The 26,348-nt window shown below is 40.6% G+C and overlaps 1 protein-coding gene across 2 annotated transcripts in view; it reads left to right on the forward strand.

Moving 5' to 3' along the window:
• Positions 1 to 26,348, forward strand: part of DELE1 (DAP3 binding cell death enhancer 1) — a 150,072-nt gene that overhangs the window by 38,127 nt on the left and 85,597 nt on the right. Inside the window, exons 4-7 of one of the 2 annotated variants that reach the window (XM_053718628.1) lie at positions 16,998 to 17,139; positions 19,011 to 19,172; positions 19,267 to 19,370; positions 25,398 to 25,500. In XM_053718628.1, coding sequence (XP_053574603.1) covers positions 16,998 to 17,139; positions 19,011 to 19,172; positions 19,267 to 19,370; positions 25,398 to 25,500 — 511 coding nt within the window. The remainder of the gene's footprint in view (positions 1 to 16,997; positions 17,140 to 19,010; positions 19,173 to 19,266; positions 19,371 to 25,397; positions 25,501 to 26,348) is intronic. The other variant, XM_053718629.1, reaches the window with a different exon arrangement.

Genomic DNA, 26,348 nt, shown 5'->3' on the forward strand with positions numbered 1-26,348 from the left:
TCCCTGACGTGTGCCATTATTTATGTGGATTTTTTGTGAGAGTGTATTGTTTGCGTTAACGCGCGCTGAAGGGGCGGAATAGAGTACTTTAATGCGAGTAATTAATTTCTGCGAGAATCCAAACTTCGACAGGATGGACCAGAGAAAGTCCCAGTCCACCCTGTCGAAGGCCTTCTCCGCATCTGTAGATAGCAGGATCAGGGGCATTTTGGTAGATGAAGCGGTAAACAAAGTGTGCAGAACTCGAATGGTATTATATTTAGCCTCCCTACGTGGGATAAATCCCACTTGATCGGAGTGCACTAAGGAAGGTAAATATTTATTAATTCTCGTGGCAATTAGTTTGGCATATAACTTAATATCAATGTTTATTAAGGAGATAGGGCGATAGTTGGTTACTTTATCAGCAGGTTTATTTGGCTTAGGGATAACAGAAATAGTGGCTTCTAGGAGATTTGGGGTTAGCCGACCTTCTTCATCTAATGATTGGTACATGCTCAACAAGTGGGGGCCTAGTAGGGTTTTAAACTGATGATAGAATTTGGGCTTAAAACCGTCAGGTCCCGGGGCTTTGCCCTGGGGGAGGCTTTTAATTGCCAACATAAGTTCCTGAATAGTGAATCCATCATCCAGTGCCTCGCAGTCTTCTTGAAGTAATGTGGGAAGCTGGATATTAGTTAAGTAACTATTAATCTTAGCTAGTTTAGTTTCCATGTCAAGGGAGGGGAGGTTATATAATGAGGAGTAGTATTGTGCAAATTGGTTGACAATGTCAGTGTTTGTGGTGAATGTGGTACCATCTGGGCCTGTAATTTTATCTATAAAGGCTTTGTAGCGTTTCTTTTTCAGGGATCTAGCAAGAAGGCGCCCAGTTTTATTACTTTCACAAAGAATTTTGATTCGGAGGCTATGGCTCTCATATGCGCATGTTTAATTAAGTAGTGGTGTAGGTCCTCTCTGGCCTGTTGGGATTTCTGTAGGAGAAGTTGAGATTGAGGGTTCTGTTTTAGGTCATTTTCACACTTGTTAAAGTTGGAGGTTAATGAATTAAGTTGGCTCTCTCTTTGCTTACGTTGTCTATGCGTGTGCCCCATTATCACCCCCCTTATATAGCATTTATATGCTTCCCAGTTATTGGTTGCTGAGGTGGCTGAGGGGGTATTAAAAGTGAAAAACTCAGTTGTCTTTTCTTCTATATCAGTTGTGATCAATGGGTCTAAGAAAATCTGGTCACTTAGTCTCCAATGTTGCAGAAATTGTGGTTTAGCCGACCATAAAAAATTTGTACACACCATACTATGATCTGACCAGGCAGTGTGAAAAAGTCTAGAGCCGTATAGTGAGGGTAGTGTTCGTTGTTCACATAATATATAATCAAGGCGTGTGTATGAGCGTTGTGGATTAGAGAAGAATGTAAAGTCTTTTGTAGTTGGGTGTGTCACTCTCCAGGTGTCAAACATGGGTATATTGCGTATAGCCTGCCAGTTAGCTTTTATCTGCGAGTTTTGTATATAGGAGCGGCCTGTGGAGGGGTCTAGTGTGGGGTTGGGAAGTTAAAGTCTCCACCTAGGAAAACTGGGCCTTTTGAGATATCTAAAATATGATTGATGACCTTGCGGAAAAATGAAGATCTGGGACGGATAGGTGCATATATATTTGCCAGTGTAATGGGTCTACCAAAGTAAAGACCTGTCAGAACTAAAATCCGCCCCTCTGCGTCAGTGTACTTGTCTAGTAGAGTGAATGAGGTACCCTTCCTGAAAGAGATACATACGCCATTATGTTTTGTCGGTCCAGAACTTAGAAAATGCTGATCATAATATAACTGCGAAAGTCTGGGCTCATTGGTCTTTTTAAAGTGAGTCTCTTGTGTCATAATAATGTCAACTTTCTTCCGGTAGAAGTCGTGAAATGCTATAGAGCGTTTTTGAGGGGACAGGAAACCCTTAACATTTTGTGTGGCTAACCGAAATTGACTAGGCTGGTTTTGTTCAGGCATTTGACCCTTAGCGTTAGCGTCTAAACTCATGGAGGTGTGCTTTTGTTTCCAACAATAAATATGAAGTAAACCAACCCTGCTATAATATGCACTCTGATAAATACTTCACTATCTAGCACACTTGAATGGTATAACTGTTTTAACAAATGAAAACTTGTAACAGGTACTCCTTGAACTGTAAGGGGGGAGGGGAAAAGAAAGAAGGGAGGAAAGAAAGAAAAAAGGAAAAGGAGAGAAGGGGGGTAGGCAAGTGAGAAGAAGATAGGTGGTAGAAGCAATTAGGGAATAAAGTAGAAGGATTGAGTAGGGGGATGAGTACAGTATGACGGAACTCCCCCGACAGGCCGAGGGTGAGAGACATAAGAACAAAAACATAAACATGATCCAATGCCCTGTAAGAGGGCACATCCCAGTATATTACACATCTCTTAACATGTTACCCACGATGTTACATAGGTATAAAAAAAAAACAAATGTAGAGTAAAAGTCTGAGGTAGATGAGCTCTCAGACAAGCAAGATGAGAAATATCTCATTATATAGTCATTCAACAGTGTCCCGCTATGGCATCTAACTACTTATACTCACGACCTCAGGGTACTTGTAGTTAGTCCAGGTCAAGGCTGGTCGTGTCCGCCGTGGGGGGGACACAATCAGTCAGTTCTTCATTCTGTAATCCTTCAAGCAAACAAGAAGGAATGAGAGATAGCACAAACATAACTTCCATAACTAGTGCACGATTGCACAACTAAGATTCAGTGCTAACTTGAATCCGAATTGCTGATAGGACTTCAAAGCAAGGGTAGATTCGCTCATGTGTTATCCATTGAGGTGGAGGGATCTGGGCATATCTTTTTCCTGTTTTTCTTGTCAACTATTTCGGACCAGAGACGTCTCTGAGGCTTTGGTTGTGGTAGTTTGCGTGTCTCGGGCTGAGGAGTGGTGTTTTCTGGAATAGGAATGTCCAGCAGTTTACAAAAGTCTTCAATTTTTTCTGGGGAGCTGCACTCATGACGTTTTCCATTTTTAATAATTTGCAGCGATACGGGAAATCCCCATCTGTAAGGGATCTGTAGAGTTCTTAGGTGGGAGGTAAGGATGGTAAATCCCTTTCTGAGTTGCAGCGTTCTAGTGGACAAGTCCTGAAAGATTTGGACCTTTGCACCCATATAAGAGAAATGTGGTTGTGTTCTAGACAATTGTAGAATTTTCTCTCTATCCTTATAACTCAGGAAACAGATTATAATGTCCCTTGGAGGTTGATTATCGTTTGGCTTCGGCCGCAGAGATCTATGTGCTCTCTCCAAAGGTATGGGTTCAATCACACGTTGGTTAGAAATTGCCAGAGACTGAAACAGATTTTGTAAATATTCTGAAATATCTTCGCCTTTGATTGATTCAGGGATTCCGCGTATTCGGAGGTTATTTCTGCGTGCCCTATTTTCGACATCATCAAGCTTATTTTCTAATTCAAGGATTTGTGATTGTTGGGCCTCTATAGAGTGTGACATTTCTGCCATTTCCTTAGTAATTTCTTCCCTATCATCTTCCAGTGTCTCCACTCTAAATCCAAGCTCATTAATGTCCCTTTTTAGGTCCGCACACTCAGCTTTTATGCATAACTTCACCTGGTCAATTAAGTCCTCCATAGCTTTTAATGTGACAGGTGCTTCTTTAAGATATAAATGTGGGTTAGAAGGTGATGTCAAGGGCTCTCGAGTGTTTGGGCTTTCACATAAATCTTCATCTTCGCTAGAGGCCTGTGGCATATCAATTTTCTTTTTTTGTGCTATCTGTCTTTTTGAAAAAGGAGTTTACAGCTCCCGATGTAGATGTGGATTTTAAGGCCTTGTCAGGTTTTGTGACCCTGCGCTGTGACATGGTTGAGATAGATTTGCACTTGAAATAAACTTTTGTCTCCGCTTTTCTTTTTACCTCTTTCACCTCCTTCTGTTATGCTTATCAGGCAGCGTGATAGTGAGCCTGTGCGTCTCTAGCAAAATGGAGTAAATCAGACCTGTACAATCATACAGCTTGTTCTCTTTGCATAATAAAATAAGTAGTGCCTTTAGTGCTGTATTGTGAATTTGTCTAGATCAATGCTTCTCATGGGGAAATGGGTAATGCTATCGGAGCTAGGGGTGGTGTGTGGTTCTTTCACTGTGCTGTGAGATCTCTGTTATTATGCCCCATTAAAAATGGCGACTGCCATGTGAGTTCTGTAAAAGATGCAGCTTACCGGATCTGTGTAAAAGTCCGTAATGAGCGGGTGTTACGGCATGTCGGTCTCTGGGCAGTCCGTGAAGGTGCTGTGTTCTCAGCAGGTGATTAGGTGAGCTTGGGCTGATATGTGATCTCGGGACTCTGTCCTTGCGCTTACTCGAGAGAGGCTTCAGCCGCGGCCCATGTCGTTGTCAGATTGCGAGGTCTGTAGTCCACACCGGGACCAGTAAATGATAGCGTTACATTCTCTAGTCCTTCCCAATGCTCTGGGTATCAATTTTAGGGCACTGTTGAGGTTAATAGATGACCCACGGGAGAGTTCCGTCTCCACTGCAGCAGGAGCTTTAGGCTGGTGCGGCCATTCAGAACGCCCGCACGCTCCGCCCCCCGCCTGTGGCTAGATTTTGTTTGAATTGACAGTTTTGATAACGTAAATTATGTATCTTTTGTCTAAATAATGTGAGTTGTATTATTTTGGATCTGTTCCTTTTAATTAATTTTTGCTTGCTTCTCAGTAACGTTTTTTATATTGCTTGTAAACTTGTTTTAAAGTGTTTTCCAAGCTTGCTAGTCTCATTGCTAGTCTGTTTAAACATGTCTGACACAGAGGAACCTACTTGTTCATTATGTTTGAAAGCCATGGTGGAGCCCCATAGGAGAATGTGTACTAAATGTATTGATTTCACCTTAAACAGTAAAGATCAGTCTTTATCTATAAAAGAATTATCACCAGAGGGTTCTGTCGAGGGGGAAGTTATGCCGACTAACTCTCCCCACGTGTCAGACCCTTCGCCTCCCGCTCAGGGGACGCACGCTAATATGGCGCCAATTACATCAGGGACGCCCATAGCGATTACCTTGCTGGACATGGCTGCAATCATGAATAATACCCTGTCAGAGGTATTATCTAGATTGCCTGAATTAAGAGGCAAGCGCGATAGGTCTGGGGTTAGGAGAGATTCAGAGCGCGCAAATGCTGTTAGAGCCATGTCTGATACTGCGTCACAATATGCAGAACATGAGGACGGAGAGCTTCAGTCTGTGGGTGACATCTCTGACTCGGGGAAACCTGATTCAGAGATTTCTAATTTTAAATTTAAGCTTGAGAACCTCTGTGTATTGCTTGGGGAGGTATTAGCTGCTCTGAATGACTGTAACACAGTTGCAATTCCAGAGAAATTGTGTAGGCTGGATAGATACTATGCGGTGCCGGTGTGTACTGACGTTTTTCCTATACCTAAAAGGCTTACAGAAATTATTAGCAAGGAGTGGGATAGACCCGGTGTGCCCTTTTCCCCACCTCCTATATTTAGAAAAATGTTTCCAATAGACGCCACTACACGGGAATTATGGCAGACGGTCCCTAAGGTGGAGGGAACAGTTTCTACTTTAGCAAAGCGTACCACTATCCCGGTTGAGGACAGTTGTGCTATTTCAGATCCAATGGATAAAAAATTGGAGGGTTACCTTAAGAAAATGTTTATTCAACAAGGTTTTATTTTACAGCCCCTTGCATGCATTGCGCCTGTCACTGCTGCGGCGGCATTCTGGTTTGAGGCCCTGGAAGAGACCATCCAGACAGCTCCATTGAATGAAATTATTGACAAGCTTAGAACGCTTAAGCTAGCTAACTCATTTGTTTCTGATGCCATTGTTCATTTGACTAAACTAACGGCTAAGAATTCCGGATTCGCCATCCAGGCGCGTAGGGCGCTATGGCTTAAATCCTGGTCAGCTGACGTGACTTCAAAGTCTAAATTACTCAACATTCCTTTCAAGGGGCAGACCTTATTCGGGCCTGGCTTGAAGGAAATTATTGCTGACATTACTGGAGGCAAGGGTCATACCCTTCCTCAGGACAGGGCCAAATCAAAGGCCAAACAGTCTAATTTTCGTGCCTTTCGAAATTTCAAGGCAGGAGCAGCATCAACTTCCTCCGCTTCAAAACAAGAGGGAACTGTTGCTCATTCCAGACAGGCCTGGAAACCTAACCAGTCCTGGAACAAGGGCAAGCAGGCCAGAAAGCCTGCTGCTGCCCCCAAGACAGCATGAAGGAACGGTCCCCTATCTGGAAACGGATCTGGTGGGGGGCAGACTTTCTCTCTTCGCCTAGGCGTGGGCAAGAGATGTTCAGGATCCCTGGGCGTTAGAGATCATATCTCAGGGATATCTTCTGGACTTCAAAGCTTCTCCTCCACAAGGGAGATTTCATCTTTCAAGGTTATCAGCAAACCAGATAAAGAAAGAGGCATTCCTAAGCTGTGTGCAAGACCTCCTAGTAATGGGAGTGATCCATCCAGTTCCGCGGACGGAACAGGGACAGGAATTTTATTCAAATCTGTTTGTGGTTCCCAAGAAAGAAGGAACCTTCAGACCAATCTTGGATCTAAAAATCTTAAACAAATTCCTCAGAGTTCCATCATTCAAAATGGAAACTATTCGGACCATCCTACCCATGATCCAAGAGGGTCAGTACATGACCACAGTGGACTTAAAGGATGCCTACCTTCACATACCGATTCACAAAGATCATCATCGGTTCCTAAGGTTTGCCTTTCTAGACAGGCATTACCAATTTGTAGCTCTTCCCTTCGGGTTGGCCACTGCCCCAAGAATTTTTGCAAAGGTTCTGGGCTCACTTCTGGCGGTTCTAAGACCGCGAGGCATAGCGGTGGCTCCATATCTAGACAACATCCTGATACAGGCGTCAAGCTTTCAAATTGCCAAGTCTCATACAGAGATAGTTCTGGCATTTCTGAGGTCGCATGGGTGGAAAGTGAACGTGGAAAAGAGTTCTCTATCACCACTCACAAGAGTCTCCTTCCTAGGGACTCTTATAGATTCTGTAGAGATGAAAATGTACCTGACGGAGTCCAGGTTATCAAAACTTCTAAATGCTTGCCGTGTCCTTCATTCCATTCCACGCCCGTCAGTGGCTCAGTGCATGGAAGTAATCGGCTTAATGGTAGCGGCAATGGACATAGTGCCATTTGCGCGCCTGCATCTCAGACCGCTGCAATTATGCATGCTAAGTCAGTGGAATGGGGATTACTCAGATTTGTCCCCTCTACTAAATCTGGATCAAGAGACCAGAGATTCTCTTCTCTGGTGGCTTTCTCGGGTCCATCTGTCCAAGGGTATGACCTTTCGCAGGCCAGATTGGACGATTGTAAAAACAGATGCCAGCCTTCTAGGTTGGGGCGCAGTCTGGAAATCCCTGAAGGCTCAGGGATCGTGGACTCAGGAGGAGAAACTCCTCCCAATAAATATTCTTGAGTTAAGAGCAATATTCAATGCTCTTCTAGCTTGGCCTCAGTTAGCAACACTGAGGTTCATCAGATTTCAGTCGGACAACATCACGACTGTGGCTTACATCAACCATCAAGGGGGAACCAGGAGTTCCCTAGTGATGTTAGAAGTCTCAAAGATAATTCGCTGGGCAGAGTCTCACTCTTGCCACCTGTCAGCGATCCACATCCTAGGTGTAGAGAACTGGGAGGCGGATTTTCTAAGTCGTCAGACTTTTCATCCGGGGGAGTGGGAACTCCATCCGGAGGTGTTTGCTCAACTGGTCCATCGGTGGGGCAAACCAGAACTGGATCTCATGGCGTCTCGCCAGAACGCCAAGCTTCCTTGTTACGGATCCAGGTCCAGGGACCCGGGAGCAACGCTGATAGATGTTCTAGCAGCTCCTTGGTTCTTCAACCTGGCCTATGTGTTTCCACCGTTTCCTCTGCTCCCTCGACTGATTGCCAAAATCAAACAGGAGAGAGCATCAGTGATTCTGATAGCGCCTGCGTGGCCACGCAGGACCTGGTATGCAGACCTAGTGGACATGTCATCTCTTCCACCATGGACTCTGCCTCTGAGGCAGGACCTTCTAATACAAGGTCCTTTCAATCATCCAAATCTAATTTCTCTGAGACTGACTGCATGGAGATTGAACGCTTGATTCTATCAAGGCGTGGCTTCTCCGAGTCAGTCATTGATACCTTAATACAGGCTCGGAAGCCTGTCACCAGGAAAATCTACCATAAGATATGGCGTAAATATCTTTATTGGTGTGAATCCAAGAGTTACTCATGGAGTAAGGTTAGGATTCCTAGGATATTGTCCTTTCTCCAAGAGGGTTTGGACAAAGGCTTATCAGCTAGTTCTTTAAAAGGACATATCTCTGCTCTGTCTATTCTTTTGCACAAGCGTCTGGCAGAAGTTCCAGACATCCAGGCATTTTGTCAGGCTTTGGTTAGGATTAAGCCTGTGTTTAAAACGGTTGCTCCCCCGTGGAGCTTAAACTTGGTTCTTAAAGTTCTTCAGGGAGTTCCGTTTGAACCCCTTCATTCCATTGATATTAAACTTTTATCTTGGAAAGTTCTGTTTTTGATGGCTATTTCCTCGTCTCGAAGAGTCTCTGAGTTATCTGCCTTACATTGTGATTCTCCTTATCTGATTTTTCATTCAGACAAGGTAGTTCTGCATACCAAACCTGGGTTTTTACCTAAGGTGGTTTCTAACAGGAATATCAATCAAGAGATTGTTGTTCCATCATTGTGTCCTAATCCTTCTTCAAAGAAGGAACGTCTTTAGCATAATCTGGACGTAGTCCGTGCCTTGAAGTTTTACTTACAGGCTACTTAAGATTTTCGTCAAACATCTGCCCTGTTTGTCGTTTACTCTGGACAGAGGAGAGGTCAAAAAGCTTCGGTAACCTCTCTCTCCTTTTGGCTTCGGAGCATAATACGCTTAGCCTATGAGACTGCTGGACAGCAGCCCCCTGAAAGGATTACAGCTCATTCTACTAGAGCTGTGGCTTCCACCTGGGCCTTTAAAAATGAGGCCTCTGTTGAACAGATTTGCAAGGCTGCGACTTGGTCTTCGCTTCACACCTTTTCAAAATTTTACAAATTTGACACTTTTGCTTCTTCGGAGGCTGTTTTTGGGAGAAAGGTTCTACAGGCAGTGGTTCCTTCCGTTTAAGTTCCTGCCTTGTCCTTCCCATCATCCGTGTACTTTAGCTTTGGTATTGGTATCCCACAAGTAATGGATGATCCGTGGACTGGATACACTTAACAAGAGAAAACATAATTTATGCTTACCTGATAAATTTATTTCTCTTGTAGTGTATCCAGTCCACGGCCCGCCCTGTCCTTTTAAGGCAGGTCTAAATTTTAATTAAACTACAGTCACCATTGCACCCTATGGTTTCTCCTTTCTCGTCTTGTTTCGGTCGAATGACTGGATATGGCAGTGAGGGGAGGAGCTATATAGCAGCTCTGCTGTGGGTGATCCTCTTGCAACTTCCTGTTGGGAAGGAGAATATCCCACAAGTAATGGATGGTCCGTGGACTGGTTACACTACAAGAGAAATAAATTTTTCAGGTAAGCATAAATTATGTTTTTTAACACTGTATAAAGCCCGGGAGAGTGTTGTCTAGGTTAGCCACGCCCACAAAGGGCGGATCTTCCGTTTTGCACGCTTTTTTTCAGCGCCTCTATCTGGATACAGTCTACACTGGGTACACACCGGATGGTTCCTCTGCCTAGAATCGCATGTTTTTCTGACATAAAGATCAGGCGTTTTTAGGTCAGGAGGGTTGCTGCATCGTTTTCCCTATCGAGTCAACAGAAGTCGTTTGCCAGAAGGGAGAGAGAGGCTCCGGTCTTGCAGTGAGTTAGGCACCTCTGCAGAGCTGCTGAGGTGTAGGGGTGTCTCTTTTTTTCTTGTGTATGTTGTTTTAACACTTTTTCTCACGCAGTAAAAAAGTTTCACTTTTAAATTTAAAGAGACAGTAACGTTTTTTACATTAAACATTTTTTTTGTCAAAATTAAAGTTTTTATTGCATATTGTTATCTTTGTGATTAAGTATAGACATAGGAGCCTTGCAAAATGTTATTTGCTCCATGTGTTTGGACGCAAATGTGGAAACACCAATCCCTTTCTGTCCCTCATGTATTGAGAGGGCTTTAAGTTATAGGGAAAAGATTTTTCCTGAGCAAAAAAAAAAAAAGCTGATGCTTCCCAAGAGTCTGACGAGATTCAAGGTATGCCGCAGCTTTCTCCCCAAGCGCCCAAAACTTTAACACCCGCTCAAGCAGTGCCCTGTACTTCTGCTCTAGCGCCCGCTGGAGTTACCTTAAAAGACATAGCTGCTCTCATGTCTTCCACAATTTCTGATGCGTTGTCTGCTTTCCCAATGCTGCAAGGTAAACGTAAGAGGAAAGCCAGGCATGCAGCAAGTGAGGTTTCTGATGCAATGGTGGCAATCTCGGAAATACCCTCCCAAGGACCTGAGGAGGAGGGTATTGAGGTTCCATCTGAAGGCAAAATTTCAGACTCAGAAAATGAATTGCCTCTGACTGACTCGGAGGTTGTAACTTTTAGGTTTAAGCTAGAACACCTCCGCCTGTTGCTCAGGGAGGTTTTGGTTACTTTAGACGACTATGACTCCACTGTAGTGATTGCCCCTGCGAAGTCTAGTAAATTGGACAGATATTTCGAAGTTCCTTCTTACTCAGATGTATTTCCAGTGCCAAAGTGAGCTTCGGAGATTGTTACTAGGGAATGGGAGAGACCAGGTATTCCCTTTTCTCCCTCTCCTATTTTTAAGAAGATGTTTCCCATAGCTGACTCTTTCAAGGAGGCTTGGCAAACAGTTCCTAAGGTGGAAGGGGCTGTTTCCACCTTAGCCAAGAGAACCACTTTTCCCATAGAGGATAGTTGTGCTTTCAACGATCCTATGAACAAGAGATTAGAGGGTTTACTTAAAAAGATTTATGTTCACCAGGGTCTGCTATTGCAGCCAGCTGCGTGCATTGCTACTGTCACTAATGTGGCAGCATATTGGTTTGATGCTCTGTCTGAGTCTCTCAGGACTGAGACTTTCTTGGAGGAAATCCAAGACAGGATTAAAGCTCTGAAGCTAGCTAATGCTTTTATTACGGACGCTTCCCTTCAGATTAATAAACTTGGAGCTAAGAGTTTGGGTTTTTCTGTCCTAGCCCGCAGAGCCTTATGGTTAAAACCTTGGTCTGCGGACGTTTCATCTACGTCTAAGCTTCTAGCGATTCCTTACAAGGGGAAGACCTTGTTTGGACCTGGCCTGATGGAAATTATCTCTGATATCACGGGAGGTAAGGGTCATCTCCTCCCTCAGGATAAGAGATACAAACAAAAAGGACGACAGAGTAATTTTCGTTCCTTTTGAAATTTCAAGGGAAATTCTTCCTCTTCTTCCTCTAAGCAGGAACAATCTAAACCTACATGGAGACCCAACCAGTCTTGGAATAAGGGTAAACAATCCAGGAAGCCTGCTATTGAATCCAAAACAGCATGAAGGGCATGCCCCCAATCCGGGACCGGATCTGGTAGGGGGCAGACTTTCCTTCGTTCAGGCTTGGTTTCGGGACGTTCAGGGTCCCTGGGCAATAGAAATGGTGTCTCAGGGATACATATTGGAGTTCAAAAGTTTTCCTCCCAGAGGCAGGTTTCTTCTTTCAAGATTATCTGCAGACCAGACAAAGGGAGAGGCGTTCTTACATTGTGTAGGAGACCTCTCTGCCCTGGGAGTGATTGTTCCCATCCCAGTACAGGAATAGGGTCAGGGTTTTAATTCCAATATGTTTGTGGTTCCCAAAAAGGAGGGAACCTTCTGACCAATTTTGGATCTAAAGAGTCTAAACAAATTTCTCAGGGTTCCGTCCTTCAAGATGGAAACTATTCGTTCCATTCTTCCCTTAATCCATGAGGATCAATTCATGACAACTGTGGATTTAAAGGACGCGTACCTACATGTCCCTATTCACAGGGATCATCACAAGTCCCTAAGATTTGCCTTCCAGGACAAACACTTCCTTTCGGCCTGGCCACTGCTCCCAGAATTTTCACAAAGGTTCTGGGGTCTCTGTTGGCGGTACTTCGGTCACGGGGCATAGGGGTGGCGCCTTATCTGGACGACATTCTAGTCCAGGCGCCATCTTTTCAACCAGCAAGATCCAAAACCGACATAGTGTTATCTTTCCTGAGAACTTACGGGTGGAATGTAAATTTGGGAAAGTGTTCCCTAGTTCCAGACACAATAGTCACCTTCTTGGGAACCATAATAGACTCCTTGTCTATGAAGATTTTTCTGACAGAAGTCAGGAAATCAAAGATTATCGATACTTGTCTAGTCCTTCAGTCCACTCCTCGGCCATCAGTGGCTCAGTGTATGGAATTAATCGGGCTGATGGTGGCAGCAATGGACATCATCCCGTTTGCTTGTTTCCATCTCAGACCTCTGCAGTTAAACATGCTCAGGCAATGGAACGGAGATTATGCAGACTTTTCTCCTCAAATAACTCTGGAGCAGGAGACAAGGGACTCTCTTCAATGGTGGTTGTCTCTAGATCATCTCTCCCAGGGAACCTGCTTTCGCATACAATCTTGGGTGATTGTGACAACAGACGCCAGGCTTCTGGGGTGGGGAGCAGTCTGGGGCTCTCTCAAGGCGCAGGGAGTTTGGGCTCAGAGTCTGTTCTTCCTATAAACATTCTAGAACTGAGTGAAATCTTCAATGCCCTTCTGGCCTGGCCCCAGTTAGCCTCTCTCCGGTTTATCAGGTTCCATCCGGACAACATAACTTCAGTGGCTTACATCAATCATCATGAAGGAACGAGGAGTTCCTTAGCGATGACAGAGGTAGCCAAAATAATCCAGTGGGCAGAAGCCCACTCTTGTTACCCATCAGCGATCCACATTCCAGGGGTGGACAATTGGGAGGCGGATTTCTTGAGCAGACAGACTTTTCATACGGGGGAGTGGGAACTTCATCCGGAAGTGTTCTCAAACATAATTCTCAAGTGGGGTCAACCGGAATTGGATCTCATGGATTCTCGACAGAATGCCAATCGCCCGAGATACGGGTCGAGGTCCAGGGACCCCCAGGCGGAAGTGATAGATGCTCTGGCGGTCCCTTGGACCTTCAGTCTAGCATACCTATTTCCTCCGTTTGCTCTTCTTCCTCGGGTAATTGCTTGAATCAAACAGGAGAGGGTGTCGGTGATCCTCATAGCTCCGGCCTGGCCTCGCAGGATTTGGTATGTGGATCTGGTGGAGATGGCATCTCTGTGGAGACTTCCATTGAGGAAGGGCCTTCTGATTCAGGGGCCCTTCCTTCACCCAAATCTGAGCTGACTGCTTGGAAATTGAACGCTTAATTTTATTCAAGCAGGGATTTTCTGATTCGGTCATAGAGACCATGATTCAGACTTGTAAGCCTGTGACTAGAAGGATTTACCATAAAATTTGGCGTAAATACCTTTTATTGGTGTGAATCCAAGGGCTACTCATGGAGTAGGGTTAGGATTCCTAGAATTTTGTCTTTTCTCCAAGAGGGTTTATCGACGAGTTCCCTAAAGGGTCAGATCTCGGCTTTATCTATTTTGTTACACAAACATCTGGCGGATGTCCCAGATGTTCAATCATTCTGTCAGGCCTGTGTTCAAACCAGTTACTCCTCCATGGAGTCTTAATTTAGTTCTCCAAGTTCTTCAAGGGGCTCTGTTTGAGCCTATGCATTCCTTAGATATTAAGTTGTTATCTTGGAAAGTTTTATTTCTTGTTGCTATTTCTTCTGCTCGGAGAGTGTCAGAGCTCTCGGCATTACAGTATGAGTCTCCTTATCTTATTTTTCATTCAGATAAGGCAGTTTTACGTACTAAATTAGGATTTCTTCCTAAGGTTGTTTCTGATCTGAACATTAATCAGGAGATTGTTGTTCCTTCGTTGTGTCCTAATCCTTCTTCTCAGAAGGAAAGACTTCTGCACAATTTGGACGTGGTCCGTGCTTTAAAGTTTTACTTACGGGCGACTAAGGACTTTCGTCAGTCTTCTTCTTTGTTTGTGGTTTTCTCAGGAAAATGTAAGGTACAGAAAGCTATGGCTACTTCTCTTTCTTTTTGGCTTAAGAGTATCATACATTTTGCATATGAGACTGCTGGACAGCAGCCTCCCAAGAGAGTTACGGCGCATTCCACGAGGGCTGTTGCTTCCTCATGGGCGTTCAAAAATGAAGCTTCTGTGTAAGGCTGCAACTTGGTCCTCTCTTCACACTTTTTCAAAGTTCTACAAATTTGACGCTTTTGCCTCGGTTGAGGCAGCTTTTGCGAGAAAGGTTCTTCAAGCAGTGGTGCCTTCCGTTTAGGTTCCCTGTCTTATCCCTCCCGTATCATCTGTGTACTCTAGCTTGGGTATTGAATCCCATTAGTAATTAAGATGATCCGTGGACTCATCGTGTTATAAAAAAGAAAAGAAAATTTATGCTTACCTGATAAATTTATTTATTTTTTAAATGATGAGTCCATGGCCCGCCCCGTGTTTTTAGATAGGTTGTGGGTTATTGTTAACTTCAGACACCTCTGCACCTTGGCTTTTCCTTTCTCTTCCTAACTTCGGTCAAATGACTGGAGTGGGAGGGAAGGGAGGAGCTATTTAACAGCTCTGCTGTGGTGCTCTTTGCCTCCTTCTGCTGACCAGGAGGTGAATATCCCATTACTAATTAAGATGATCCGTGGACTTGTGTCAAAAAAGAAATAAATTTATCAGGTAAGCATAAATTTTCTTTTCCATATTCCTAAACCATAATGATATTAGAAGGCAGTCTAATTAAAAATAAACACATTTCTAATATATAGAAAAAATCAAGAGGTTTATGAGCATTGCGTCCCGATATGTACCTTGCAGTCAGCGGCCGAGGCTGCAGAGGGTTCAGCCTATTAAGCTATTATACAGTACAAAAAAAAAAATAAAGGGACACACATACATCCTCACAACTGAGAACATCAGTGATTCTTACTAAACACCAAGACAACCAGTAAATTGTTACTACACTAATCTGACCACTGGATAATAGTTATAACACGATAGACATCTTTATCTTATAATACCTCTAATACTATGCTGCATCTCTTTGCATCATGACTACCTCATTCATTTAATCTAATTATGTACTTCCCACACCAGTACTGCCCCACATCTTAGAGTACCACTCTTACCACTCGGGGATCTCTCAACATAATCTCTAAAGCGACATTAAGTACTTATCTTTTTCTCATTGTGTACGGTTAGCAAATTGTTTTTCTTAAGCTGCACTGATGCCAACTCAGTCTAATTGTTTAGTATAACTCGTTCTCTGTTAAGTTTGTATTTACGGTAAGGCCTAATTATCCAGTGAAACTGCAATTATAACATCTTATATGCTTATAGCCCAGTAAGAGTCTTTTTTTCTTTTTTTTTCCCTTTTGACACTTTATTATCCCCCCCCACTATGAAACTCCATAACCATATAGAATGCAACTTTATATATTATATTGTCTCTTTATCTTATATAGCTTAAATTAAACAACCCCTTACTAAGAGTCACAATTACAATTTAGAGGTCTAGGAGCTTCCTAACTAATTCGGAAGGGGAAAAATAAGGACTTATATACTGTAAGCCTATTCTTGTTATACAGATGGGATATGAATAATTAGTTTGTATAATGTATCATTTTCTTTTTCTTCTGTATATTCAATTATTTTTGAGTCCTCCATAAAAAAGGCTTAAGGGCCAATGCCATTTACAAATGTATTAAACACACAATAATCTTTTTCCTTAAAATGTTCATTCGCACTGGGCCAGATTTAGGTAAGTTTGTAGGTTTTACCTTCTATTTGTTTTTTTTTCTCCTTCGGTGGGCTCCGCTGAGTTGTTGCCACCCATAGCACACATTCTTTCTTCCTTTATTTCCCCAGGGGCTGCAAAGAACTAGTACATAGGGCTTCATGTTACCCTTTTTCTGCCAACTATTGTCCTCGCAATAAATTATTTCCATACATGCTTCACATTTTGTCCATTTTTAAAGGGACACGAAACTCCGAATTTTTCTTTCATGATTCAGACAAATTTGCTTTGTTCTCATGGCATTCTTTGGTGAAGAGGACACCTAGGTAGATAGTGTGCACGTGTCTGTAGTACAGTATGGCAGCAAACACTGCTATCATCTAGCTCTCTTCCACATGTATACCATTGTTAAAAACATTCTTGCAAAACTGCTCCCATTTAGTTCTCTGGACACATGATACTCTAAAACCTACCAGTTTACTTTTCAGTAAAGGATATCAAGAAAATAAAGTAAATAAAAGGATTTTGTTTTTTTAAATTTACTCTCTATTTTAATCATGAAAGGAAAATGTTAGGTTTGATGTCCCTTTTAAAGGGATATAAAACACAACATTTTTCTTTCATGATTCCGATAGAGCAGGCAATGTTAAATGACTTTCAAATTAACTTCTTTTGTTTAGTTTGCTTAGTTCTCTTGGTATTCTTTGTTAAAACACATGTCTAGGTAGGCTTAGGAGCAGCAATGCACTACTGTGAGTTAGCTGCTGATTGGTGGCTGCACGTATATGCCTCTTTTTATTAGCTCTCCCAATGTGGTCAGCTAGCTCCCAGTAGGGCATTACTGCTCCACCAACAAAGGATACCAAGAAAATTAAATTGGATAAAAGAAGTACATTGAGAAGTTGTGTAAAATGAAATGCTCTATCTGAATCATGAAATTAAAACTTTGTGTTTCATGTACCTTTAATTAGAAGGTGGTAAGATCTGCGTTAAATGCCGTTTGACATTTTTCACACCATTCTAGTTTATATGAATTCCTTTAGAGAGGAAGCACTTCCTGTTCTGTATTAAAATGCCACAGCATTTTTGTAACCTTAGTAAGCATAATGAATACTTTTTGTGTCTCATTCGTCTTAGGGAGCTGCAGCTGCATTTTTCTGGCACTTGGCCGGACAGATATCCAGAAGCTGTTCTCTCAACACATCCAAGGAAGACAAGTCACCTCGCAGTACGTATGTGGAACAAATAATACGAACCCTTGCACAAAGACATAAAGTCTGTGAGTACTACTGTCTTCATGATGCAAGTAATGTACAAATGAGTTAAAACATGAAAAGAATACATTATTAGAAGTGTGTTGCTAACATAATTTTTTTTTTTTTTAGAAAACTTCAATATTATTCACAGTTAATAGTTTTTATTTATTTTTGTTGGTGGCTAATAAAATTTAATCTAATGCAGGTTAAGAATTGTACGGTGATTTTTACAAATTAACTGAGCAGAGTAGACATTTCTGACAGGCATTTATTGGAGAACTATTCTTCCAAATTTTGTAGTGTTGGCAGAGAGTTAGTTAAGCAAAATTCTACAATTGACAATTCTGTCATGTAAACAGAACCGGGGAGGGGTAATTATGATAAATAAAAGAAATGACAGATTGGAATAAGATGGTTGAAATTGTTTTGATGGGTACATTTTATATATGATAATGTGTTTAAGTGACCCAGGTATTAGCTGTAGTTGCCAGATTTCATAGCATATGAGAATATCTTACAACCACAGAGGTAGACATGGTAGATGGGCTCCCAGGGATTGTGACAAAATGTGGTTTCCTTTACTGATGTGCAGTCATTTTTTACCAGGCTAAGGGTTCATGCTTTTTACGAGGGGACAAAAGTAGTGAGACAAATTGTACACATTCAGCTGATCAAGTAGATAAGGCAAGTTAAGTGTTGTCGGACGAGGTAAATGGGATATTTTGTAGCAGAGCCTCAGCACATTTGACATAAGACAACACTTTTCATCGGAATATTCTGTACACCTATAACACCAACGCATGTGTGATGGAGTGGGTGCTGGATAATACAAATACATATAATATTTAATAAGAAAAAGTGAATTAAATGATCATCCTAATGTAGATCATAAGTTATTACTGACCCATTTCACATAAATAATTTGATGCCCAGAATAAATAATACATTTATTATGTCACATTCGGGCAACACCAACTTCATGTGTTGCCAAGTTAACTTGAAACAGTAATCTACGCTACAATGTGCTCGCTAAGGACACACTGAAGAGTGGTTAGATCAGTGGTCCGTATGCTGATGTTGTGTGCGCTTTTGTAGTTATGTTTAAAAAACATAAAATAATCAGTACCAAAAAAAGAGAGATTTCGTTTTATTGATGATGGCAATTTAGGTCATATTGCTAGTTAAATAATGTAAATGAAGGAAGCATATAACATATGTGTTCCTTCTGTTATTTAAAGGGACATGAAACCCACCAAAAATATTTCTTGATTCAAATAGAGTATACTTTTTAAACAACTTTCCAATATACTTCTACTATCAATTTTGCTTCATTCTCTTGATATCCTTTGTTGAAGGAGAAGCACTATTGAGTGCTAGCTGAACACATCAGTAAGCCAATGACAAGACGCATATATATGCAGCCAAAAATCAGCAGCTAGCCGATTTATTAAAATTGTATGCTCTATCTCAGTCATGAAGGAAATATTTTGGGTTCCATGTCTCTTTAATATAAGTGAAGCATTAAGTTAGTATTGAGCCTTTTTTATAGAAAAACAAATAGTCCTACCAGAAATATATTAACCATTTTTTTCAGTGGTATCAAATGTGATTTGATATACCACTGAAAGGAGGTTTGCCTGGCTAAACACAATGACAATATACTTGTGCTGTTAGATAACACATAAGTTAACTTGATATTGCTCTTTTTGATGCAAAGAATATGTATTGGTAAGGATTACGTTTTTGGTTGATTTGTTGTTATTTTTTTAATAGCAAAGCCCTTGTATACAATTTAAATTTGTTTTTTTTCTCTTCTTTTTTCTTTTGTTTGTAATGTAGTGTTCTACCACAGCAGAATGTGCAATAATGGATTGTTTTGTTATATGTTTTACAGTTCTAAGGTCCCATATTGTTCCAAAAACCGGCCAGGCTTATGCGTGGAATGGATTTTATTTGGAAGAGGAATCCAGCCCTCAAGCAGAGGATACTTCTCATGAAGGGTTATTGTCAGGTTCCTCATCTGGGAATGTGGATATTCAGTTTACTACCGATCAAGGTAAAATACCAAATGACATTTGCTAAAATTAGTCATTTGATAATGTGGAGAAGATCCATGATGAATTAACCATTTAATGTGCTTATTATTACAGATGAATCAGAGGCTGGAAACTGGAGAAATCTTAGAACTATTAGCAACTCCACACCAACATCAGAGCTTGACAGTGAAGATAGCTCTATAGAACAAAGCCCAGAGGTAATGCACCCCTTGCTCATACAAGTCAATAAGGCAGGTACCACAGGCCTTAAAACTATATTTTAACTTTCTCCTAGAACTACCATGCTGCATGGGATGTACAAATGCAGTATTAAAATGTTGTATTTATTTAAATAACGGTCTATTGAAAGGGTTCAACCTTAACAAAATTAAATTAAAGGAAGCAAATATGTTAGAAAATACTGTACATACATGAATAAAGAAAACGCAATCCATGAGAAAGCAAAGAGTGGCTGATTACTAAATGATTCCAGAGTATAGTCTGTCCTCTTAACATCTTGAGGTTTATTTCACATGATGCAGAGATTTATTATAAAAGTTGTAAGGATTAAATAAAGTAGTCTGCAATTAGATCCAGTGAAGAGGACAATATTTTTCAGTTTAAAAGACCATTATAGTGAGAGAGAAAAAATTACGTTCTAATTCATTAAAGCTTGTAATTTTATTTGTCACTAATGACACGGCAAGTCTATGTATTTAGCCTCTGCAACCAGGCTAAACACATAGTTAAAGTACTGCTTGTCCTTAGTGGAAACTGACAATGACCAAAACAGCAGTGGTAGTCGCATAACCCAGCTAGCGAATTAGAGCATGTCATTGTGTTCACTATAATGGTCCTTAAACCCCTTGCGCCATATGGACATAGGTACTTTCCCCAGCATACTGTGTTGGCATAGTACCTATGTCCAGCACAGGGGCACAGTTTGCTGTGCCGCAGATTGGGGAGGAAGGAATCTCTGTGCACTAATAGTACCTAATATGGTGGTGACCAGTCGGGGGGGGGAGGGAACAGAGCTGTTTGAGAGGTATCATGTTGGGCTTAGGAGTTGGGAGTAATCCCTATACTACAGTAAATATTCTCCTTAACAGCTAACTGATTAACTCGTTCACTGCCGGGAATTTCAGAAGTGTGGTGTGCAGTTGCAATTAGTGGCCTTCAAATAGCCCAAAAACAATGACAAAGCTATGCATGTCTGCTGTTTTTTAACACAGGGGATCAAAGTGGAACTTTTTTTTTTTTAATTTATTTATTTATTACCAGCGATATATAACATTACATATAAACATAAAAGGTAAAGAGATTCATTGTTTTCTGCGCCACACAGGGCCAGATGTTGTCTTGCCACACAGGGCACATCCCATAAAAAAAAGAAAAGAAAAACTCTTCATATTTAGACATATTGCTGGATTTTTTGATTTCCTACAAAACCCACATAGGAATACTTCCAGACCAAATATAAGAAGAAGGTATTTACAGAAAAGAAAAGAAAAAAGAGAGGGGAAAACACTAACTCCTATATAAACCAACTCACTTTGTTGTATAATGAACATTGAGAGCAATTCCCTTCATCTTATCCTTAAATTTCTTCATCTTATACTGTGCATTATGATCTACTCTTAGATAATTCTCATATTCCCTTATCATTCATTCTCCATCAACCATCAAAAAAAAAAAAAAGTAAATTTCCTTTCCCTTCCCTCTCCCTTCCCTCCCCCCCTCTTATATATAATACTATATTACGGATACCCAGTCCCCCCTTAAGTTTGCTTCCTGCATAAATAAAGAGTCCCTGAAAGGAGATATAATTAATTTCTGAGTTTTGTTATCAAGTGTTTTGATGAGTTTTCCCCATTTATCAAAAAATCTCTCTATATTAACCTCCATTTCCATTTGTATTTTAGCCTGTTCTAAGAATAGTTGATGAACTACCCCATTATTAAATTCAGAAAACTTGGGTTCTTTCTGAGACTGCCAGTTTTTCAAAATTATTTTCCTACCTATAAGAATAGCCGTATTTAGTAGGAGGGAGATCTCCCCCACTTCCTCAAATGATGTTAAGAAAAACACATTCTGCCTATTGAGATGTATATAACTCCTAAAGATTTTGGTGGCCCAAAATGAGATTTTACCCCAAAATCTCTGTATTACTGGGCATGACCAAAACAAATGAATGAGATCTGCTAAGCAAAATTTGCATCTGACACATATTAGGGTCTCCCTCTCCTTAGACCAATATGATCTCAGCTTGGGAGTACTATAATATTTATACAAGATCTTAAATTGTTGTTCTCTATAGTATTCCCCGCTCATGGCTTTGGCTGCCCTCCTAATAGAGCTTGTCAGTATCTCTGTTTCTGACTCCCTATCAAAAAGGTCTTTCCAGATTAAAGTGAGGTATCTGATGTTACTCTGCTCTTGATTACTTAGCATTGAGGTATAAATCTGCGAGAGAGTTTCCCTATTCTAAATAAAAGTAATATATTTTTTAAGACTTTATTTTGCCAGTCCAGATTTGCTATTTTCAAAATTTGCTCGGCATAATGACGAATTTGCAGGTAGGCAAAGAACTGGGAATTGAGAATCCCAAATTCGCATTTACATTCATCAAAGGTTTTCACTCTATTTTCCTCTAAATTAACCAACTGAATCATGTAACTAATCCCTGCCTCCGTCCAAGTTCCAATTCTTAACGAATCGTACCCTGCCAGGAAATCTGGGTTCCCCCTTATAGTTAAATAAGGGGAGGCCCTATAGTCGAGGCCTATTTTTGCACAAAATTTCCTCCAAGCTCTAATTGGCTGATTTATAATTGTTAATTGTCTTAGCTCTTTAGGGATCTTGGATGTGGGCATGTGAGCAAGAGCTTTGAGGGGAAAAGGCGCAACCAGCCCTTCCTCCACATCATACATCGAGAAGTTGTTTGTTCCTTGGAACCAGTCGATAACATACTTTATATTAGCCGCTATATTATATGCCTCTATATCCGGAATGGCTATTCCCCCCCCGCTCCTTCCTTGCACACATACGTTTAAACGCTATTCTGGACCTTCTATCCTTCCAAATAAATCGTCTAATATTTTTATTAATTATCTTTTTTCAATAATAAGAGTGGCAGTGCTTGAAATGTATATAAAAATTTGGGTAGCAAAATCATTTTGATTAGCTGAACTCTGATTCAACCACTTTTCTATATCTTTCTCGAGGGAACTAATAAGTGTTGGAAAATTTAATTTATACCAGTTCCTCGGGTCTGATGCAAACTTAATTCCTAAATACGTAATGTATTCTTTTGCCTCTTTAAACGGAGTTGCAGGTGGGTTTCTGCCCTTTATTAGCCACAATATTTCCGATTTATCCTTATTGATTGCAAATCAGGATATCAATGATCAGGGGTAAGTTATTTTCCAAATTTTGCGTAAAGATGAGGAGATCATCTGCATATATAGCTTGCTGAATTTTAGAGCCACCAATATCAATTCCCTCCCAACCTTTCCCGAAAATATATAGCCAGTGGTTCCAACGATAAATTAAAGAGCAGGGGTGAGATGGAACACCCCTGCCTTGTACCCCGTTGCAAGAAAAATTTATCTGACACTATAGAGTTGACAACTAACACAGCTATGGGTGCAGTGTACAGCATAGAGAGAGCATTTACAAAGTTACCTCTGAATCCAAACTTCTCTAGTGTTGTGAACATATGGTCCCAGATCAGAGAATCAAAGGCCTTCTGTGTATCTATGGTTATCACTGCTGCATCTTTTGCTGAGAATAGGCCTTCTTTGATTGCCATGTCACAATAACTTATCACTACCTCCAGCTTCCTTAGATTTTTAACTAATGTTCTACCTTTCATGAATCCAGTTTGGTCTGGATGTATGAGTGAACTAATAGCCAGCTGGAATCTGTTGGCCAGAATGTGTGTCAGTATCTTATAGTCCACATTCAATAGTGATATAGGCCTATACGATTCCATCTTACTTAGATCCTTCCCTTGTTTTGGTAGTAAGACAACCCTAGATTCATTAAAGTAGCTGGAGGGGGACTCCTCCTTATTAAGAAAAGAGTTATATATTTCCCTCACTGTTGGGGTAATTTTCTCCTCAAGAATCTTATATAGTTCTCCTGGGATATCATTAGGACCAGGAGCCTTGTTAAGCTTCAAATTTTTAATAGCTTTTTGGACTTCTTCATTGGTAATCTGGGCATTTAATTTCCCTAATTCTTCCTTTGCTACCTGAGGTAGCTTAATATTATCCCAAAACACCTCCTTTTCCTGTTGGTCTACCTCCCTATCCCCATATAATTTTTTAAAGTACTGTTGAAACTCCTGAATGATTTCTGAGGGCTGACTAACTATTTTGTCCTTGACTTTAATCATTGTTATAGGCTTACATCCTATTTGAGACTTAACCATATTGGCCAAAAATTTCCCAGTTTTATTACCATAAGACATAAATTTACTGTTCCTTTTAATTTCAGATTGTGTCTCTTTTAGAACACACCAAGCATCCCTCTGTTTTTTGGCATCTACGTATTGCTTCCAGTTCTCATTGCTATTGTTTTGCAAATACCTTTGATATTTATTCACTATTTGATTAGTGAGTTGCATCCAATACTTGTTATTTATTCTCTTTCTTCTAACAAGAAAGGCCAAAATTTCACCACGAATCACTGCCTTAAAGGCCTGCCAAAATATTTCCTTACTCTTTATCTTTATTGTTGAGAACATATTCGTCCCATTTACTGCATACATTTTTTTCGAAATCTGAGATTTGTGTATAAGTATTTCGGAATTTTTTTTTTATTCCTAGGTGAGCTGTTACCATTTGCTACTAAACGTAGCAGTATTGGTGCATGATCCGATATTGTAATTGGGGTAATTGTTGTCTTTTGAACTATAGAGAATAGGTTTTTACTAATTAAAAACATGTCGATCCGCGAGAGTGATTTATGTGCTTTATACAAACTTGTGTATTCTTGGGTATCGGGAAAGTTATTTCTCCAAATATCCAATAAGTCCAAGTTGTAACACAGTTTTTTAAAAATTCTAGAGTCCCTATTTCCCAATTGTTCCCTATTCCCCGTCCTTTTCCTATCAATAATCTCAGATGCCACCATATTTAGGTCTCCTCCTATTACAATGTTCTGTCCTAATCTAGCCATTTTGGTTTGCAATGAGTTCCAAAAAGGGCCCTTCTTTTCATTTGGACCATATACATTACACAGTATGATTATTTTTCCCCCAATTTCCACCTTCAAGATAATGAACCTGCCCTGGGGATCTATTTCCTTTTTGAGAATCTGGTATTGTATGTTCTTCCTGAACAAAATAGCCACTCCCTTCTTCCTCCAATTACCCGGGGCGCACACTACTTCCCCTACCCATCCCCATCTTAATTTCTGACTTTCTATACCATTCAAATGTGTTTCCTGCAATAGACCTATATCTACCTTTAGTTTATTCAAATATTGTAAGACCATCTTCCTTTTAATCGGTGAGGTGAAGCCCCATGAGCCTATGTTATACTTCCCAGTCATTATCACTTATACAGTGGAGGTGAAACCATGAACGAGAGAAAGCGAGAGAAAGGAGAAGGAAGAGGAGAGAAAAAAGAAAAGGAGAAAACAAGAATAACCTATACACCCATAGTGCGCTCATTTGTTTCAACAACTCAGTATTTGTTATCAAATCAGGCCCCACCTCCTGCGAGGTTTCTGAGTGGAACTTTTACATACAAACATTTGTCTTATGGCTGCATTGTGTGTAAATAATTTCAGTGACAAATGCAAAGTTTGCAAATAAAGTTAACATATATATATATATATATATATATATATATACTCGTATTTGGCTGCTAAATAGTGGCATCAAATATACCAAAATGGGTCTAGATAACTTGGGTTGTCATCTTTAAAAATATATGTAGTTTTATAGGTAAATAAAAAAAAGACTCTATTTCTGTTTAAACTGCGTGATGGCAAAAATGGTAAAATAATTTCCGGTATTTGGGCAAATTTTTCTCTGAAATTCCCGGTAGTGAAGGGAAGATAAATAGATAGATAGATCCACTTTTGCCTGACACACTTTTTGTAGGAATGAAATGTATAGTTACCAAGGGACGTTTGTGCAAAAATAAAATGCTCCAACAAATTTAGTGAATTTTATTACAACATTAAGAAGTCCCATTATCATTTTTTTAATCACTCCTATACTTGTCTTTCAGTTGCATATAAGTGATGGGGAGCTGGAGGAATCTGTGCAAGTGGCTGCATCCCAGCTGTTAAACGTGACCACAAATAGTATGCCTGTTGTGCTGAATATCTTCGGTATGACATGTTTTATTCTTATATTCATTAAAAATATCCTGCCAGTTAGCAAACCCAGTCAGGCACACACCCTTTAGAATGGGCAGCACAGAAATAATGTTCCCTGTAGTAAATCCCCAGACTGCATTGTCTTCTTTACAAACAGCACACGTAAGTTATTAGTTATGGGGTTCCATGTCTGGTTTCCTGAACTAACCATGAGGTGACCCAGCTAAATAATTTGTGTACCTTGTATGTTTTGTATTCAAATCTTACTGAGCACAGTATCACAGCCATCAAGAATAAATACTGTAAATTGCATCTTTACAATTTAGAAATAAATATATTTAGCATTTTCTGCTTTACTAGTAACCGGTTAATAAGGGCCCCTGGGTTAAATGAAAATGTTATATCCGGTATAAATACAGAACAAAATGGTGAACAGCATAGATGTAAAATTACCCACACTCAGCATACCATCCGGTTCATTTTACTTCTGTACTAAGTAGGTGGATTTTGTGCATTTTACAATGTTCCAGCTTTGGATTTCTCCAACATAGGTGTGTCCGGTCCACGGCGTCATCCTTACTTGTGGGATATTCTCCTCCCCAACAGGAAACGGCAAAGAGCCCAGCAAAGCTGGTCACATGATCCCTCCTAGGCTCCGCCTTCCCCAGTCATTCTCTTTGCCGTTGTACAGGCAACATCTCCACGGAGATGGCTTAGAGTTTTTTGGTGTTTAACTGTAGTTTTTATTATTCAATCAAGAGTTTGTTATTTTAAAATAGTGCTGGTATGTACTATTTACTCTGAAACAGAAAAGAGATGAAGATTTCTGTTTGTAAGAGGAAAATGATTTTAGCAACCGT

Source organism: Bombina bombina, chromosome 6, assembly GCF_027579735.1.
Source record: "Bombina bombina isolate aBomBom1 chromosome 6, aBomBom1.pri, whole genome shotgun sequence".
Taxonomy (NCBI): domain Eukaryota; kingdom Metazoa; phylum Chordata; class Amphibia; order Anura; family Bombinatoridae; genus Bombina; species Bombina bombina.